Genomic DNA, 20,342 nt, shown 5'->3' on the forward strand with positions numbered 1-20,342 from the left:
TACTTTTTCTCAAGGCATTGATGTGATTTACAGAAGATGGTGAGGATCATGGGGGTGGAGTTATTTGTTATAAGAAATTGAAGAAAATTAGAAGATATTGAAGAATTGCAGAATTCCATTTGATAGAGAGATATTCTTTTATTTTTCTTCTCTTCTTCCTTCTCATCTTCATAATCTTCCTATTTTTGCCCCTTGTCCTTCTCCTTCTCTGCCTCTTTTCTCACTCAGCCTCAGACAATCTTATTTCTAGACTCCCAAGAAACATTCATTCTTTTTAGATTTCTGAGTGGATCTGAGATTTTCTTAAGACTCTTTTCCTTCATAGCTTTTTGTTTCCAATCTTCCTCATTCAGACTTTGCTCAGAATAAAGGCACATGTGTCCTCAGCTTAGAATCAGATGTCCTACCTTCAACATCCAGCAAGATGTAAATGACAAGTAACTAACTTTAGTAAAATGAATGACTTTTAACATCATTTAGAGTGGTCATTTAGACTTTCCAAGTTCCATTTTCCTCACCTGTAAAGAAAGTGATAAATGTGGTCATGCCCTTGCTGTGGAGCTGTTGTTGGGATCTAGAGAGATACTGCACGTGATAAGCTTACTCATGGTGGGATGGTGGGAGTGACTTGGGTTTTCTGATGTGGTATCTGTGTGAAGGAGGTCACATAGCCTATTGAACCCTCCCTTCCTGCCCCCTGTCCCCCGTGGATCAGAGGTGGAGGTGGTGGGTTAAGATGGTTATTCACCACAACCTCAAGCGTGATGGTGAGGAGCACCATTCTGCCATTTGCTAGCTCTGTGAGGACAATTTGTAGAACCTTTCTGATCCTCGGTTTTCTCTCTTGCCAAGTGTGACACCCTGCTCAAGGTGGTTAACAAAGAGGCAGGCACCTGGGCAACGCAGCTCAGGAGCTTTTGCTACTGTTACCTATGGTGACTCCTCAGATGATTACCTATGGCACAGTCCTAACTATCCCTACTCTGGCCACTGAGCAAGTAGAATGGTCCCTCCAGTTTCAGCATCGTCTTCACAGAGGTAGAGTCTAGTTTGGCCATGAAGTTATGTCTGGGAAAGTTGGCAAGTGTTGGTGATGTGCCCTCTCAGCTCATTTTCCTGTCAGGGGCTTGTCCTTTTCTCTCTAGGAACCCACCTTGCTCTCAGATAGTCACTATTTAATTTGACCAAGGTCCAAATACCAGAAAGCGGGTATTAAAACTAGTATACCAACTTTCCATGTCTGGTTCCACCTACTCTCTCATAACACCATCATTATTACCCAGTCTGTTCTCCAACTTAATTTGGGTTTATAGGATAAAATTGCTGCTTATCTGAAAGACCTGACTTTTGATCTTTTAGGGCTGTGTGTATCTACCAGGAAGTACAATCAAAGAGATTGCCACAAACCCAGAAGAAGCTGGGAAGTTTGTCTTTGAAGTTATTCCAGGTAGGTGCCAAAAGGAGGGACAGAGGTGTATTAAATTTCCATTTTACATCTAGATCCTAGAAGTCAAGGTTAGAATCAGTTGAGTCCTTCAATCTACTAACCAATAAACCTGTAAAGAACACATAGTGGTTCTGCATATATTCTAGTTGATTAACTAGCAGCTTGGGCCTGAACTAAGTAGGTGTTCATTTGGTTTAACTCTAAAAGCATTCATGAGTACATGCTTAGAGTTAGGTACTGTACCAGGTACAGGAAAAGTCTGACTCACTCAAAGGAGCTCAGTCTAGAATTGAGCAGAACATTAACAGTTAGAATATAAATTGAAAAATGGGACTTTGCCACTTGAGTGGGTTAAAAATAGTGGAAAGCCAGCACTCTCATGGGCTTCAACCGGAACTAAAGAGAAATGACAGTGTGGACTTGTGATGCACTTAGCATGTGCCAGGTGCTCTGTGTCACCTATTGCATACATAACTTCACGCTAGAGGGTGCCCCTTTCCAACTGAAAGTTATCTTCCAGGCTGGAGTTGTGGCTCAAGTGGTAGGGAATCTGCCTAGCAAGTGTGAAGTCCTGAGTTCAAACCCCAACACTGCCAAAAAAGTTACCTTCCTCTGAGGGGAGTTTGGATCATGCTCCTGAATTTGCCACCCTGGGGCTACTTCTCCCTGTCTGCCCTTCTCTTGCTCAGATGCCAGCCCTAGCCCTGTCAGGAACCTCAGGGTTGCTGATTTAGCCATGCTGTCTTGCCACTACCACCTTACTGATCACAGTAGGGAAGGTCACAAGTTCCTGAGACCTTCACAAAGTAGCTGGATGTTGATGGAGAGGGCAGACTAGCAGAGGATTGTAGAGGCACCCAATCTAGAGCCAGCCTGCCTACATCCAACTTCTGACCCTGCCACTTCCTATTTCTCCCTGACTTTTTCTTTATCTGTAAAATGGGGACAATGATGATAGAAGGATTAAATAGAGAAATCTATACAAATACTTGGGACCATGCCTGGTATATAGTACATATCATATAAGTGTTTGATATTTGTGGGATAACTAGAGGGAATTATAATGCAGAGAAAAATCCTAAAACTGTCTAGGACTAATTAGAGAAAACAAAGTAAAAATTCTTAAGACCCCAGGTGGTTTCCTATTGGGCACTTCCTTGATTTTTTTTTACCTGATGGTCTAGGCTCCCTTCTTCCTCCTTAGAATCTTGCCTCCCTCTCTAGGAAAGTCTCACCCCTTTCCCATAAGAATTCTGTTCCTCAATGAAAACTCATGAGCTGGCTGACCTAGGCTTTTAAGTCTTCTTTCAGCCTCTCGTAGTGCAACAAGGTTTGGGACACAGAGACAGGATTTACTGAGGCCAGGCATTGGCAAACTATAGCCTGTAGGGCATAGCTGGCCTGCCCTGTTTTTGTAAATAAAGTTTTATTGAGTCCAAAAAAAAAAAAAAAAAAAAGAATTCTGTTCCTAGGATCTCTCGCCCAATGCAATTCATGGGATATAACCATTCATGGTAACACACGTCCCAAAGCCTGAGGTTTCTATCCAGGAAATCCTACCAAGAACGCCATGTAAAAATTCACTGTGGGCTTTGCACCAAAAGTCCACTGCCCTAGGCTGCTCTGCCAGGATTGGAGGAAGATCTGCTCTCACTACCACTCATTCTCACAGCAGTTGCCTGGACTACTGGGGGGATCTCCTTAGAGTCTCGGTGTCTCAGTTTCTCTCTCTCTCCCTCTCTTTCTCTCTCATACACATCATACACACACACACACACACACACACATCTCATAAGAAGAAATGATTCTAAAGCAATGCAGGCACCACTGTCTCTCAAGTCTCCCGCAAGGTGAAGTGAGACACTCTTCTATGTTATGATGTCAAGACTTTTCAGTTCCTCTCATTGTCCTCCTTGTGCAAGGTGATTCTCAGGGGCCAATGCTGGCATAGAAACCAGGATCCTAATCAGGGTCCTCTCTCTATCATCACCAGTTTTAGTTGTACAGAGTTCAGATAGAAGTCTTTAATTGCAACTCTTTTTTTTTTTCCTCCCAGCCCTCAGTTTAATCTGAAAACATTTTAGGTTTACAGAAAAATTGCAACAAACAAACAACACATAAATTTCTCACACTCCCTGCCCTCAACTTCTGCCAGTGTTACCAAGCTACAGAGGCTTCTCCCGCTGGGACAGTTAATTGCAACTCTTTAGGGTAAGCTTTCCTCTCCCTAATGATGTATAGCAGGATAACTGTTCTGCTCTCCTGTCCCCACCAGGGATAGGAGTTGTTCCTTCTGTAGCATACATTATCTCCTTTAGCTCTCATACCACTTTATGAGATGCTGTCATTCATTCAACAACAAATGTATTGAGCATCTGGTAGAGGCAGGCACTGGAGGACTGGAGCTCCAGCAAAAAACAAAGCCTGCACGCAACTCACCATCTAATAGAAACAAAGCAAATAAATAAGTAATTCATATAGTTTTGTGATGACATAAGTACTTTGGAAAAACAAAGCAGAAAGAGAAAATTCTGGCTGAGATGGGGATGGTTGTAGTTGCTTTGTCATTTATAACAGAGCCGGCAAAATATGTGTTATTGAGAATGTAGCATCTGGGCAAATATCTAAAGGTGCTGAAAGAGTGAGAAGGGGAACAGCCAGTGAAAAGTCTCTGAGCCTATTTCACAAGTTTAAATAATATTAAGGAAGCCAGTGTTCTTAGAATGGACTGATGACAAGAGTGGGAAATTCGATCAGGAGTGGGCACAGATTAGATAGGCACTCATAGGCAGGTATAAGAAATTCAGCTTTTATGGTAGAAGGATGGAAAGCTATTGGGAGGTTCTAAGCATAGGAATAACATGGTATGACTCATGTTTTAAAATTTGTTTGAGTGGAGAATACAATGAAAGTAATGGGGGCAAAGGCAGAGCAGGGAGACCAATGGGGAGACTCTTGTAATAATGCAAATGGGAGATGGTGATGAGGAAGGAATTGTTTCCAGTGGGGTAGCTCATGGCAAAACCAAAGGTTCTCGTAGGAATCAGTGAACTGAGAAGGCATGCTTTGAGAAAGTAGTAGACTGAAGTATACACATGGCAGGGAAGAATACCAGATAAATTTTGCACAAGGTCAAATTTGGAACCTCTATTAGGAGGAATGAGACCTTGCCTTGAGTTTGTCAGTAACTTGCTGTGTACCAATGGTGAGCTATCCTTGCATGTGAGGGCTTCAGTTCTATTAACTGTAAACTGGAAATCATATAGCTCCCCATTCTCTTCTAAAGGGATCTTTTGGTTTTTCCCTGAGCACTGTTTTACTTCCCAGAAATGCTCAGTTCTCAGAATTTTCCTGAATGGCCAGGCTTTTCATAGACTCACCTTTTTAGTCAGAAGAGCTGACAAGATGAATTTAGAATAAGCTTTTATTACAGGATGAAAAAAGGTCATATTAAGCTAAGTTCAAGAGACCAGAACCAAAGGGGACTGGGAAGTTTTTGATGCCCTGCAGAATAGCAGGTTTGGGCCCCACATGGCAGTTGGAATGGGCTCTTTCTGACAGTATAGGAAGAATGGGTTGATGTTTCTATTGACCCATTGAAACTTAATAGCATCATATAATTGAAATTATTTTCTTGTCCCTCTTAAGACCTTTTTGTTTCTTACCAACTAAAGAAAGCTCCAACTTTGCAGACCTCCCTTGCAAGGAGGCCCATGAAAGATGTTACAGTTCTAGTCCCAGTTCCACTACTAACTACATGTCCTAAGATCTGTGTGTGACCTTTTGCCTTTCCTTCTCTTACTTTTCTCCCCCAATTTTCCTTTTTTTGATCACTTTCCCTCATTGTTTGTTTTGCCACCTCTACTCCCTCATCATTTCCTTCATCTTTCTGTCCATTTGAGCAAATGGACTACCTAGAAAATACTACATAGGTCTATAACTTAGGTTTAAAACAAAAATGGAAAACAAAGTCCTAACAAGCTTCACGTGTCCACTAACTAAATATTTAAAACCTACCATTTGGATGGTCAGGAGAATAGTTATATGAACAGGAAGTTTTATGAGAAAGGCACACTTGTGCTCACTGTCCCTCTCACCTGAGGGTGCTGACCTCTTTCAAATTTCCACAGCTGAGCTCAGGACTGACTTAACAAAGTGTCCACAGTTGGCTCGATGACCTAAAGCCTTCAAACTTGCATGGTCTGGTCCTATCTCTGCTCGTGCTGAACTTTCCCTAGGTACTTCCTCATTCTTTGGGTAGGAGATGGCTTCTGTCCCCATGAAAGCAGCTGTCAACCAAAGTCATCGCAGTTGCAAACCATTGTGTTCTGTGATATGTCTGTAGAATCAGAGTTTTAGCAAAAACCACAAGAGTGCTCGGAGATCCAGTTCTATTGCAGATAATTAAACAGACTGTATCACTTGACTGGCAGTGCTTCATCAAACCAAAGGATCAATCAGCATCGGCCTCCCTTCCCTTCCCCTTGCTCTGGGCCCCCTACCACTCTAAGATCTTCATATATGTTACTCTTTCTTTCAGTCTCATGGGACCAGAATCGCATGGGCCAGGACTCCTATGTCCTCATGGCCAGCTCTCAGGCGGAGATGGAAGAGTGGGTTAAATTCCTCAGGAGAGTCGCTGGCACACCCTCTGGAGGTAAGGACCCTTGCAGGCCTTCCTGGGCAGGTGTCTGTGACATCTCGGGGATGAGGAGGAAATAGCTCCAGACATGATCCCTTCTTGAACAGTGTTCAGGGAAAACAATAGGAGAACAACTCTGAGACCATGGTCATGGGCAAGTTCACTGTTGAGTGTAGAGGGAAGGAGGGTTCAGACTTCTGGCTTTCCTCCTGGGTCATCTCAAAGAGGCAACTCCAGATCGAAATGGAGGGATGGCAAGTCCTTCGCACTGGTCAGCAAAGGAGTGTGACATCCCTTCTCCGTTCTGGACAAAGCACTCTCACCCGTGAAGTGAACCCAGCTGCCCCTGGGTTCCTGGCAGGATTCACTCATGTAGCACTATGGGTCTGCCTGATTAAGGGACTTGTGGAGCCTGAGAGGGTGGTGGCAAGAGCTATAACTTAGGCTGCTCAGTATAAGGAAATAAGGCTACTCTCCAGAAGAGGGGTGGTCAGACGGGGAAGTCTTCCAGGTGTATGGAAAATTCTGCATTGAACTCTTCTGGGTTATATGGCTCACATGTATGAGCTCTCTGGGAATCTTAGTGATACTTCTACACTACAGTAGGGTCCCAACTGAAAAAAAAAAACCCCTAAACAAGAACAAAAACTGATGCAAAAAACAGTCTGAAATCAGCAAACCCATGAATCTACTATGCTCTCCTCATTTTGTAAAAATGTGAAAGAACTGTTGTGTATGAGTTCCACACACTGATATGTAAAAGTTTCCAACTTTTTAGGAACACACTGACTTGTGTCAACTCTAGGATAACTGTATAAATATATAATTATTTATTGATTTTGCTGCCTCTTAGTTTAGAAATCATTTATGGAAGCTTTCATGGTTTAAATATTAAATATTGATTTGATTTCCCAATAGCTTCTTTTAAAAATTATGATACCACAATAATTTTATGGAAATTTGAAAAAGTACCCCCTTAATCATCAGAGCTATTTTTATGTCATTTTTTTCCATCTAAGGTTCATATACACATACATTTTCCAGAATGATAAACAGAATATATGCAATTTATATTTTATAACTTTAAGAATTTATAAGTTAAGAATTTCTCCATGTTGCTATGGAATTTAATTGATACATTTCAGGGATTATTTGGTTACAAGGGATAGAAATAATAACCAATGATCTTAAGTAACAAAGTGGAATTTACTGAATAGATGCAGGAGCTACTCAAAGAAACCAAAGACATGGGCCAGATGTGGTGGTGTGTACCTATAAACCCAGCTACATGGGAGGCAGAGGTAGCATTGTGGCCTGAGCAAAAATGCAATACCCTATCCGAAAAATAAACTCAAAACAAAAGGACTAGGCGCATGGCTCAAGTAACAGAGCACTTGCATAGCAGATTTCAAGGCCCTGAGCTTAAACCTCAGTAACTTCTATTAAAAAAAAAGGGGGTTGGGGGAAGAAAGGAGAGAGAGGGAGATCAAAAGTTAGGAACTGCTGGGGGTTTGTGGGTGAGGGGGCTCACAAGGGACAGGAGCCGAGACATGGAGCTTCTCCCGTGAGTTTCTCTGGGACCACTCAGTTTGTCATTCTGCTTTTCTCTGTACACATATCTGTTCTCATCTAGTCAGCAGTCCCCTTGTGCCTACACTTGCTCTCCAGGTTCCCGGGCCAGCCCCAGCTGTCCTGGGTATCTCCCACAAGTGCGCAGCCCATTCTAAACTTCTGAAAAGAAACTACCTGGCTCAGCTGAGGTCAGGAGTCCATCCACAGGCCCAGGACCTGGGGACCAGGCCAGCTGTGGCCTGTGACCCACCAGCAAGAGCTTTGAGAATAGGAATGACCTGAATGGGACAACCAAACTCCTGAGTGCCTGCTACAGCCATCCTTAACATCTGTATCCTATTATAGAAATTTACATAGTTTTATTAACCATTTCTCCAACCCTGAATCCAAGTTTTAATTGTCCTGATTGGGCCAAGACGAGGGATTTTTTAATTTATTAAAGCCTAACTCTACGCTGTTTCAGCCTGCGTAGTCTTAGCCATGGTCTTCTTTATTGCCTTAGATTTTAAGATAGTGAACGCTGTTGACATTCTGCTTTTCCAGTGCAGAAACTTAGGCTGTCTACATTGACGAGGGTAGTAGATGGTGCCTAACTATGCACCTGCTCTGAGTTAAAATGCTGCCAATGTATTTTAACCAGGATCTGTGCCTTCTGTGATGCTCAGCTGAGCCTTGTCCTGGTGAACTAGTGCAGTGTGTCCTGGTACATAGGGGATTTCTCTCTCAGTCCATCCTAAAGCCGCCAGCCTGCAAAGCAAATCAAGCACAAATCCTATAGGCAGTGGAAAGTCCAGGGGAGGGGAGATCAGAGTAAACACTGCGTGTTCATTCAAAGAACAGTGTTGTTTCTGATGTGGCATGTTCAGGTTTTTTAGACACTCATTGAACCAAAACCATAGATCTCAGAATAACAAGACATTTTAATACAGCAGAGCTCTGTCTCAGGCCATTGAGCAAATAAGATGTTTGCTCTTCTAATTTGTAAGTCAGGGAACCTCAGATCTGAGGGACCAGATGTGCCATCCAAGGAGGCTAGCTGGTGAGGGGTAGGGCCAGGGGTCCTTTGCACAATTCTACTCCTACCACTCAGAGGCATAATGCACCCCTGGACCAACAGGACATGTCTCCTGAATACTGGGAAATCACTGATGCTCCTTGCTGCTGCCTCTTTTCAGCCCTTCATGCAGCTTTCTGAGGCTTTTCCTACCCAGAGCCTGCCCACTTCTCACTGCTTTCACTACCGCTATTCTGGTTGAGATGGAATCCTTCCTTGTCCAGATTACAGCAATGGCCTCTCGACTTAACTCCAGGCTCTTGTCCCTGCTTTTTGTGCTGTTCTCCCTCCGCTAAGGGTGAGCCTGCTAAACCGGTGCCTAAAGACCCTTCTCTGCTCCACACTTGTCATTTGGCAATAGCTTCCTTTCTCACTCAGAGTAAAAGTTATACTGACGTATTGAACGCACCCCCCATTTCCTCTATGTCCTTGTTTTCTAGAACCTTCTTCCATGTTCATTTCACTCCAGCACCATCAGCCTCCTCAAACACCCTAGGCTTGCTCCTGCATCAGAACCCTTGCCTTGTTCCCTCTACCCAGAATCCTCTTGTCCTGGCTGTGTGACAAGAGGATCTCTTCACTTAGAGATCACCTCAGTCAGCCTTCTCTCCCCACCCACCCCTCCTCATCCCTCTGTTCTTCATTTCCCTTCTAATTTGCTAAATAATTTACTTATTTTGGGGGGTTCATTCTAGCCTCTCCTCTCTAGAATGAAGCTTTAATCTACTTAGCAGGAGTTGTTTGAAATTAGCACATAATAGTTGTACAGGGAGATACATTGTGATATTTACATATGTGCTTATAATATATCTTAATTAGATTTACCTCCTCCATTGTTCTCCCTCATGCTCCCCTTCCTCTCCCCTTTTTAGAACTATTTCAACAGATTTCATTGTTTTGTTTTTATACATGGACACAAAATATATCCACCATGTTCACCCTCATTCACCCATTCCTTAGGCCCTTCCCCTCCCACTAGTACCCATCCCCAGAAAGGACCTGTTTTACCTTCCTGTCCTTCATTTTTTAAAAAGAGTATATTAGAATAGTTCTGGATGGTTTTGCTTTGACATTTCAGACATGCATATATTTAATCAGATTAAACCCCCCCCCATTTACTCTTTCTCTATTGCCCTTAGCAAGAATTTTTTTCTCTGTTTTGTTCAGTATTGTATCAGAGTCAAATAGAACCTAACATGATCAGGTGCTAAATATATTTACTAAACGGAAAGGTGAAGAAATGGCCCCTCTCCCTATAGCAGTGTCATGTCCATGCTGTCCTTTCCACAGAATGGTGATTAGTTTACCTGAGAAATGATTCAGTAAAAGAGTTGCTTCTTTTAGAATTATCTCCCTCCAAGCATGTCAGCAGTGAGCCTTGGTGAGGCTCTTTATGGTTCAAAGACCCTCTTAGAAAATCTGATAGGAAACAGGGCATGGTGAGACACGCCTGTAATTCCAGTTGCTCTGGAGGTTGAGGTAGGAAGATTGAGGTTCCAAGCAAGCCTGGGCAAAAGCTTGAGACACTTCGAAAAACAAACCAAAAAGCAAAAGAACTAGGAGTATGGCTTAATTTCTAGAGTGATTGAGCATAAGGCCCTTAGTTCAATCCCCAATATCAGCAAGGAAAAAAAAAAAAAAGAATAAAAAACCACTGCCAACAGCAGAAAAACAAAAAAGAAAGAAAAAAAAACTGATCACTGTTACGAAAACTCTCCTCAGAAAGATACCCAGACACAAGAAACTTTGCTTTCAACAGCAGGATATTTTGAGACAGCTGTAATCCAACTATATACCCCAGGTGATGAATCCCATTGTTAAACTATAGAAGTCACCTGGATGACTGGTGACAGTCCTGCACATCCAACACCTCTTTCTGCTTCCAACCACTTTTGTCTCCTTTGTCCTTTGACTGGAGAGATGGCCACAGGGTCTCCTTGACTCTCTTACCATCTTTCTCTTGGATCCTCCTCCTCCTCCTCTCTGGCTCTGGATCTTCCCTGCACCTTGAAGATCTGCACCTTGGCATTGACCATCTCAGAAAGCCAGCGTCTCACAATTGTCTTTAGCACAGCACTCTCCCAGGGGCCTGGCTAGAAAGGTTAGACTATCTCTTCCCAGAAGTTCTGGGTGCAGTTCCAGGTTGCCTCAATTGAAGTAGGAGAAAGAGAACAGAGGCCATCACAGTCAACCACTGACAACTTGTTCCTGGGCCATTCCTACCCATTTTCTCCAAACCATGCCCTCTCTGGATCCTTACACTGAAACCTACCCTGCCTGGAGGGAGCATGCAATCCAAGTCACAAATTAACTCTGTCCACACTGCTTTTACCTCTCACCCATCCTTCACCACCAGGCTGCCTATCTGAAGTTCTCTCCCACCATTTCTGGTATATACATAGTGCATTAAATTGTTCATAGTTCCACTCTGCCCAGCCCAGTGTTAAGGCCCTGGGGCAGGTCTTATGTTTTAAGCACCTTCATGTGTTTGCCATCATAAGGCATATAATATGTAAGTCATGAATTCTTATGTACCTGAAGTACCTCTTCTTTCTCTAGTTCTTGTAAGATCTTTGTATCCATCAGAGCCTGCTTTCGCAGTGCAGTATAGCCTGTGGGCTGTGTTGTCTTTGCAATTCATTGTTTTCCCTTGTGAATTGGTCTTTGCTTTCTAGCTAAACTGGATAGCAAGAGGGACAGCTTTTACTGATTTCCACTGTTTCCTTCCTCTCCCCTTCTCCCAGCTCATAACACAAGACAGACACTTATTCATTCATTTAGTCAACAACTATTTCTTGACCACGTGTCACAGAAAGAACAGAGGAGAGACAGAGAAGAGGAGACAAAATCCCTCTCAGGGAGCTCCCAGTCTACTAGAAGACACAGCAATTAATCAAAAAACCAAGGCTAAACCTAAAATGACGGCTTTGAAAAGTGCTGTGGAAGCAAAAACACATGATGTCATGTGAGAAAAACAAATCTTTGTCAAGAAGGTTGAGGAAAGTTTCCCTGGATCAGTGATGATTAATTTAACTCCAAAGGACCAGCAGAGTCTAACCAGACAGAGCAATGGTGTCTCAATTCAAAAGGACAGCAAATGCAAAGGTCCTGTGGCAGAAAGAAGAACAAGCTCTGTAGGGGAAGGTGGTAACAGTAGGGACAGTGTTGTCAAGGATGTTGGTCTAAGGTAGCCATTGGGGATTTTAAGCAAAAAAGTGATGAAATGAGATTTTCTTGAAAAGATCATTCTCATCGCCACATGGAGGATGTCCTGGGCTGGAGGTAACAGATCAGAGTGAAGGTGGGTAACCACTCAAGCTGTCATCCAGGCCAAAGAGGGCAGATGGTGGCTTGGACAAAAGTAACAGTCATGGAGTTGCAGAGAATTAATGTTGGTGTGCCCAACATTCTGGAGGTAATGTTAGCAGGATGTGGATGAGAACTCCACATGGAGGGAGAAGGTGATATCAAAGACAGCCCATGATTCCTGGCGTGGGAATAACAGATAGATGAACAGTGGCTGGCCTAGCCCCTTCCTAGCAGTCCAGTTCCTGCCTGTCCCTCTGCGATGCTGGGAGGCCATTGCAGGTCTCCTGGCTACATCATTTCTCTGCAGTGTTTGCTAGTCTTTTCAGCGTAGGGGAAAGCAGCTCAGTTTACCCAACAGCCCACCTCCAAAATCATTATCTCTGAAGGCCTAGCTGAGCCACGTGCAAGTCTAAGAGCATTTCCAGGGAAGGGTGTGCTGGCTTCATAAACGCTAAGTGAAATTCTGTGTTCCTGCCAGACACTTTGATATATGGAGCAATGCTGGGAAGGGCTTGCATGCGGGATTTCTTCTTTCTTTTCTTGTTTTTTTTTTTTCTTTTTTTCCCTAACCCACCTCTGAGATCGCCCCTGAATGGCAGTTGACAATTAGCTACTCAGTAAAAGGAGGCACTTATTTTTATTATGGCCCTGACAGCTTTATGTTCCCTCTTTAAAAGTCAAGAGTCCTGTGTGTAAAGGTGAGTGGGGAGGGGAAGGAGCTGAGGGCCGGGCAGGTGCCAGCAGGTCCCATGGTTTCCGCATGGGAGTTAGACTGAGCAGTATTTGCAGCCATGTGCTGATCTGGAAGCCAGAGCAGACGGGTGCTCCCAGCGCAGGGAGGAGAGAAGGCCCCAGGCCGGCTCATCAGGCTGTGAGTCCTCGGTGCCGTCATGCCTCATATTCCCAGGATGCCACGCTGGGGACCTGACTGTGGCTTTCCTACCCTGGCATTGCTCTGTTGCTGGAATTTCAGGAGGAAAACCCCCAAGCTCCGAAAGAAAGGTATTTCTTCTCTAATCTGTGATTCAGTCCTTTCATGGCAAGACACTTTTCCCAGCTTCTCCTTACTCTCCTGTCAGGGATGGGGGATGCACCTGGAATTGAGCCCCCGAGGAAAGCAGGTATCAGTGCTGGGCTGGCAGGTGGTGGGGGGTTAGGTAGGGCTGAGCAAGGGGACTCTACCCCTGTCTGGCTGGAGCACATGGAGAGGGGGGCTCTTGTCCTGAGTGAGTGATGACAAAGGAGGAACAAGATTGGGAGGAAGGTCACAACTGATCTTTCCATTTTCACTTCCCCAAACCAGCCCAGTATTGTGCGTTTTATCGCTTCTCTGGGCGGGGGTGGGGGGTGGGGGGGGTCCAGGGTTAAAGGTGGAGGGTGGACTGGGAGCAGACTGGGCAGTTGTGCCTCCATGGTAATGAGATGTTACCCTTCAGTAGTTGCTCAGGACTGGATGCCTTCTGTCCAAAGCTTTGGGTATGGGGACTGGAGAAGAACTAGGGGGACATGGCACAAGATGGGGAGGATGACATGACTGGTGTTAGAGAACTGTGGGAGAAGCTCCAAGCGTCTCCCCCCTCGGTCCCTCTCTTTCAGATGGATGATGTCTGAAATGCCATTCCGTGTACTTGAAACTGAAGAAATTAACATACTGAATGTAGGACCACAGAGTAAATATTACCTTAGATAAATTCCTGCTCTGAGTCTCAGTTTTATCATCTGTAAAGTGGAACAATATCTACTATATAGGACTCTTGTGAAGACTAAGTGAGATAACACACATGAAAGCATCTAAGGCAATTCCCAGCATAAAATTAACTTGATTAAATAGTTAATTATTATAATTATTATATTACATTTAGTAATTATAATCATTACATATAATTATAATTAATTAATTAATTTAAATTTATAACTATCAGGGTAGAAATGCCTCTACTTGTGGGGACTGGTTGAATGGGGGAATTAGCCCTGATCCCACTGCCATAGGAGTAGAAAGAACTGTGGAACACAAGGTCCCTGAAGGATTGGGGACAGCCAATCCTTCAGGCACATGATGCAGAGGAGGAGCCTGGCTTTTGACATTTGCTGTCCTTCAGGTGAGAATGGTTTTTGAGCAACTCCTGCCCCATGGTCTGGTCTTCTTCCTTCGCTGGCCCCCTCGCATTTTTCCTTAGGCTTCTACTGTTCTTCTGTTTCCCCACACTGAGGTTCTTTCATGTCTACTCAGAATGAAAATCTAGAGATAAGGATTCAGAGCTCAGAGGTACTGTTCAGGATTGGGTCCTTAGAGTTCCAGGGATGTTTGGGATTCTAAACTCTTATATGATCTGAGATGAATAGTGACAAAATCTGGCCTAGAAAAATAAAAAAAAAAAACAAAGGCACTGTTATGTAAGAAGTGACACTGTTGGTTCTAATGTCCCCAGGGCATGCAGTGGTGAGTTCTTATTGGAGGGAATAGCTTTGGCTGGTTTCTAGGCTGAATATGTAAAGTTTGGGTGATATTTAAAGCCATGGGATTATAAGGAAGTATGAAAAGATGGGGGAGGGAGGCCCTGGGACACTCCGACACCTAGAGGACAGGGAGAAAAGGGAGGAGGAGGCTGAGTGGGAGCAGCCAATGAGACAAATGAGGAACCGAGAGAAAGAGTAAAGAGCCAAGAGCCCTGTGAGCAAGTGTCTCAGGAGGAGGAAGTGACTTGCCATGTCACATGCTGCTGATTGAGCAGCTGAGATGAAGACTGGAAATTTAACTCCTGGCTTTAAAAATGTAAGGACCATTGATCTCCTTGACAGGAGGTGGTCTGGAGAAGTGCTGAGCAGAGAAAAGGCATGGAGAACGGGAAGAATGGGAGACAGTAGGTAGTAATAGCTCTTTGAGGACTGGTCCATCATGTGCCAGTCACTGTGCCAGGAGATAAAAATAGAGGGCGAACCAGACAGGCTGTCTGCATTTGAGGAGCCTACAGTCCAGTGGAAGAGAGAAATGTTCAAATAAATCATCATGAAATTACCTGACAAGTGATGAAATAGAGGTGCACATCCAGAGCTGTATGAGCACAGAGTGACAATTCCCTTTGAGAAGACATCCGAACTTAGGAAGTTTGGGTTCCCAGGTGGGGAGTAGGAGGAACATATCAGTTGGAGAGTTTTTAAGGGCAAAGATCACTTTTTATTCTTTCTACCAATCTGTAGCTCCCAAAGAGCCTAACCCACAGCAGATTTGCTGAATGACTAGGAATTTTGGTGGAAGGAATTTGCAAGGAACTCAGCTGAAAAATAAAACACTGCAGTAATATAGGCAGCAGCAGTGAGGACTCAGAGCCAATGAAAATGTGTTTAGGATGTAGTGATCTATTTGGAGGGAAGGAGAGTGTTGCAGATAATTCTGAAGCTCATATTTTTGCTAACTGGGTTAGCTTTGTATTCTCAGCATCCAGGAGAACACTTGTGCTTCATGGGTTGACTGAATGCTCTTGCATAGGAGAAGGCTACAGGAGAAGCAGCGATTTCAAGATTGTAGAAGACACTGAAAGAATTGCCATTATATATGGGAAGATTTGTACCAGATACACACATATATAAGTTATTAGTCAGTTTATAGGTGATAATCCAAATGTGTGGAACCCAATGAGCTTTCCCAAGGTGAGTGTCTACATGAGAAGAAAAGACATCGGAGTTGGGATAAGAGGCAAATAGAGGACCAGGCACAGTAAAGCAGACTGAAAAGAGTCATCAAGGAATTGGAACAGAATGAGAATGGATGGTTGTGTAGCCACATAAGGAGAAGGTCTTAAGAGGAAGAAGAATCAACATCATATGTCTTCAGAGAAGACCAGTAAGGTGTGGAATCATCAAAGGCTGGACTTAGCCATTAGGAGGGCACTAGAAATCTTAGTGAGATGATTCGATGAAGAGTTGCAGACTAAGGGACCAGATTGTGGTTGACTGAGAGACTGGGCAGTGAATAGTAAGTGAAGAGCATGGCTATGAGGAGGACAGCCTTCTGGAATTAGACACATTTTCCTAGTAAGACATTGGTGAAGAGAATGGCAAGCATTGGCCATTTGCATGAGGACTGGGTGGAAGATTATTCTTTCATAAATTGACAAAGTCCTAGACTCATGTGGGCTCTTTATATTGAAAGAGAAAAGTTTATGGCACAAAGGGTAGGTCTGGAAGAGGTGGAAGGGATGGAGCTGACAGTCTAGGAAAACATCACCTAGAAGAAAAGTTGGGCCCTTTCTTCACTGAGGCAGACAGGGCAGAGGAGGATGGATGGAGGGGCGGTCTACTCATCTCATTTGGAGAGGTTAAAGGGAAGAGGAGTCACAGTTACCTGCTGAGATAGGAGGAAGAAGGGGTTATGAACTCAAGGGGAGCTATTCCCACCAGTGAGTTAGAATGGGGGGGAGTGTTTGAAAAGTCCGCAAAGGGACTGATGGAAAAAGAGGCCAAAGAGCCTGGTGCAGCTCTGTTCAGGCAAAACCCATATATTTTCTTTCTCCTTTTATTTTATCATTTTTACATTTACTTACATATGTATACGTTGTTTGTGCACCTCCCCCTCAATCCCTCACCCCCAACCCCCCCACTTCCAGGCAGAACCTGTTCCATCTTCTTCCTCTCCGATTTTGTTGAAGAGAAAACACAAGACATAATAAGAAAGACATAGTGTTTTTGCTAGTTCGAGATAAAGATATAGAGAGAAATTCCTAGCATTGCTTCCATGCACATTTGTATTACAACCACATTGGTTCATCTCTGCCAGACCTCGTCACTACTTCTTGATCCCTTTCCCATAGTGGCCTCTGCTAATTTAAGATTACTTTATTTGCATTTCAACAGGGAGCACATCAACCACATTCAAATTTTAGATTTCCTTCCTTTACCCTATTCCTCCTGTGCGCATTCTCCCTTAGTATGTGACCCCTGTCCAATAATATTACTGCATTTGTTTTAGGTCTATGATCCACATATGAAGGAAAACATGTGATTTTTGGCCTTCTGAGCCTGGCTGACTTTGCTTAATTAGGGTCTGGATAGAGGAGAGCAAGAGAGGGAGTTAAAGGGAGGGAGAGAGCAAACCAGTGTCCTGGCATTAAGTGCTGGGTGTAGCAGAACCCCAGTTATGACACAGGGAAGATCAGACAGGGCAGAACTGAATCCATGGCCAGTTTTATGAACTTGTAAGCCTGATGGGAGAATAGGTAGGCAGTGGTCGTCCTCATTTAGAAACTAATCTTGTTACTTGCAGGGGTGGGGAAATTACAGAGCCAAGTGCTGACAGGGCTGGGGTGGGGCTGGTCCACGCTTGCTTTGCCAGAGGCTGTGCAATTTGGAAAGATATTTTTGGAAAGTAATTTGCATACCCCATCAGGTCGTAAAAATGTTTAAACCACTTGACCTTGTAATTCTACACGTGGGGATTTGACCTAAGGAAATAGTTCAAAGGAATGAAATGTCTGTGTTCATCTGTCCAAATGTTAATTGATTAATAAAGCAATTAGTTAGGCATTAGGCATCTGTACTACATACATTCCAGGAACTCTGCTAGGCAAAAGAACATGTTTACAATGACAGTGTTTATAGTAGCAGAACATAGTAAACAACCTAAGTTATTTTAGATGTCACAGGGGTTTAACACAGCATAGGACAACCATGCAACAGGCTATTTTGCTTTCAAGCTCTGTGACGCTGGCAGAATTCAGAACGGCCTGCTTGCTGCTGGCACTTTGTGCACATTCTCAGAACCTCGCTGTCTGGGCTTGACTTCTGATTGCGCCAGGTCCTGTGCTGCTTGATCTGGCAAGTTCACGAGTGCCTCTGAGGTTCAGTATCATTAAGAAGGTGGGTATGACAGTGCTACCACCAAAATGGGGCTTCTGTCAAGATTAAATGAGAAAAGGTATGTGAAGTTCTTGGCACACTTCCTAGCACACAAATACTCAGTAAAAGCCAGCTGTTATTTTAAACATGTAAAAATGGGAGTCAACAGAAAAGGACAGAGATTGCCCTAAATTTATAACCCCATGAAATATTATGAGTAGTTTGTCTCCCAATTTGTTTAGTATCATTGCACTAAAACCTTTAAAGTCAGAGGTGACAGAAAAATCAGTTGATCCAAGGAAGGTCAGAATGACAGGAAAGTCCTGTTTTTTTTACCTTCTCAGCGGTGTTCGGCCAGCGCTTGGATGAAACCGTAGCCTATGAACAGAAGTTTGGCCCTCACCTCGTTCCTATCCTGGTAGAGAAGTGCACAGAGTTCATCCTCGAGCATGGTGTGAATGAAGAGGGCATCTTCCGTCTGCCTGGGCAGGACAACCTGGTGAAGCAGCTGAGAGATGCTTTTGATGCTGGGGAACGACCCTCCTTTGACAGGTACACTGTCCTCGTCTCCAGTGTCCTATGTCCGCCCTCTGTACCAAGTGGCTCAGGCAAAGATCTCTCCATCCCAGTTGAGCTATGGGACTCTCATAGTTGCATCCAAGAGCACTGGCTCATAATAGAAGGAAACTTTTGTTCTACTCAAAATTCTGAAGTTGGGACCTGGAGCACAGTTAGGAGAGCATGCGGATTGTTTATGTGAGACAGGTTGTGAAGTGGAACTAGAGTCTTGCTGGGCAGATTCAGGGGATGCTTAGGACATAGGGGAAGGGGGCCTGAGAGTAGGGAGAAAGATGGGACCTAGCCTGACGCCTGCTCTTGGGGCAGATGAGAAGCCTGAGAAGGCAGAGCTGTCTATATATGGACACATGGTGTGGTAGAGAATGAACCATAGCTATAGCCAAGGACACCAATGTTCTTCTTCAGCATTCCAGAACTAGGATTTCTAGTTTCCAAGTCCACAGTACTGCTTGATTCTGAACTCAGTTCTGAGCCTTTTGGGGAGCATGTACTACCATGGCAGCCTGGTGCTCTTCCAAGTTTCCTCTGTGGAGGCTGCCCACCCAGTTTGGGACATGTTAAATGTAGTGACATTTCTTCCTACCATTGCTTTTCTCCCACCTCCTCCAGCCACCCAGCAGAGCTTTCCTTCCCCTCCGTTCTCAGCTGATACACTCTCCACCCCAGCCCTGTGCCTGTTGTAAAAGGCCCATCCTGGTTGCCTGTGTATACTTGTCCTGCTGACATAAGATCCTTTGTTCTTTCCAAATTAGTTAGATTTAGTATGATAGGCCTGAACTCTACCCAGTTTCCAAACATTGAAATCCCCAGAGCTTATTTAGGACAGAGGGGAAAGTTGTGAAGACCTAAGTGTCATGATTGTGTGAACATTCTCATTCTCTACCTCATCACCCCATCCCCAGCTTAATTATCACTGTGGCCCACTTTTCCCTTGAAGCATCTCTGAGGTCCATCTGTTTCCATGTTCACCACCACAGTCTTAGTTTGGACCACCATATGTCTGTCTTTCCTGCGTTTAGTATGTCATAGGTTAACTTACCAAGGGTGCTATGGGAAGCAATGGTGGAGTTGTCACTGGAACTATAGCAGGTTTTGGGCAACAAATGTAGGGACCTTTTGCAGCACCATAAATTGCATTTCATGAGCAGGCCCCTGTTCCATTATGCCTGCCACCTTTGTATTCAGTTTTCTTCTTTTTAATTGGCTTTGAATTGACCAAAAGATGCAGGTGGGTTATTGCTAAAATAATGCAAGCAGTAAGCCAAAAGGACTGATTGCTGGGATTTACCAAATAACTGCTTTATAACATTAGTTCAGGCCTTATCAAGTTGGTATGAAGAGTGGTATTGGAGTCTTTGATTCTCAAGAAATTTTGGGAGATGGAGGGAGAGAGTTGCCACATCTTGTCATAACATCTCTACCTGTAGTACTGAGGAGTAAAGTAGACACATCCACAAGTAGGAAGGGTCTCCTGGGTTCTTTATGGTCCTCAGAGTGCCAACTCTAGGGACCATGTAACCCTCAGAGGCTGAGTCTGTTTTGGGGGAGCAGTGACTTCTTCTTTCTTATTCTTGTTATTTAGTTACATTCCAACATATTATTTGGGGCCAAGACTTCTTTTAAGAGCATGTCCTATATTAAGAGAACTCCTGTTCCACCTATATATCACCAGAGCATAGCATCCTACAGGCTTTTACCCTGGGCCATGGCTATGGAGTCATCAGAGTTCATCTCAATGTCCAACTTTCCATTTCTTTACCCTTTGGGATGTGATATGAATGCCTGATATTACACTGAACTACAGAGTTTTCAACTTAATTTTAGATTACTTTCACATACCTTTTCTGATTTGGCCCTCAAGACAAACCTGGAGAACAAATAAGATTATTGCAATTCTATAGATGATG

The 20,342-nt window shown here is 43.9% G+C and overlaps 1 protein-coding gene across 3 annotated transcripts in view; it reads left to right on the forward strand.

Annotated features, from left to right (window-relative positions):
• Arhgap25 (Rho GTPase activating protein 25) overlaps positions 1-20,342 on the forward strand; it is an 83,532-nt gene that overhangs the window by 46,012 nt on the left and 17,178 nt on the right. For 2 of the 3 annotated variants that reach the window (XM_020177423.2, XM_074049874.1), the window contains exons 3-5: positions 1,360-1,447; positions 5,988-6,104; positions 18,201-18,408. In XM_020177423.2, the coding sequence (XP_020033012.1) occupies positions 1,360-1,447; positions 5,988-6,104; positions 18,201-18,408 (413 nt within the window). Of the gene's footprint in view, positions 1-1,359; positions 1,448-5,987; positions 6,105-11,218; positions 13,027-18,200; positions 18,409-20,342 lie in introns of those variants that run through there. The other variant, XM_074049875.1, reaches the window with a different exon arrangement.

This window comes from Castor canadensis, chromosome 12 (assembly GCF_047511655.1).
Source record: "Castor canadensis chromosome 12, mCasCan1.hap1v2, whole genome shotgun sequence".
In the NCBI taxonomy this organism is placed as follows: domain Eukaryota; kingdom Metazoa; phylum Chordata; class Mammalia; order Rodentia; family Castoridae; genus Castor; species Castor canadensis.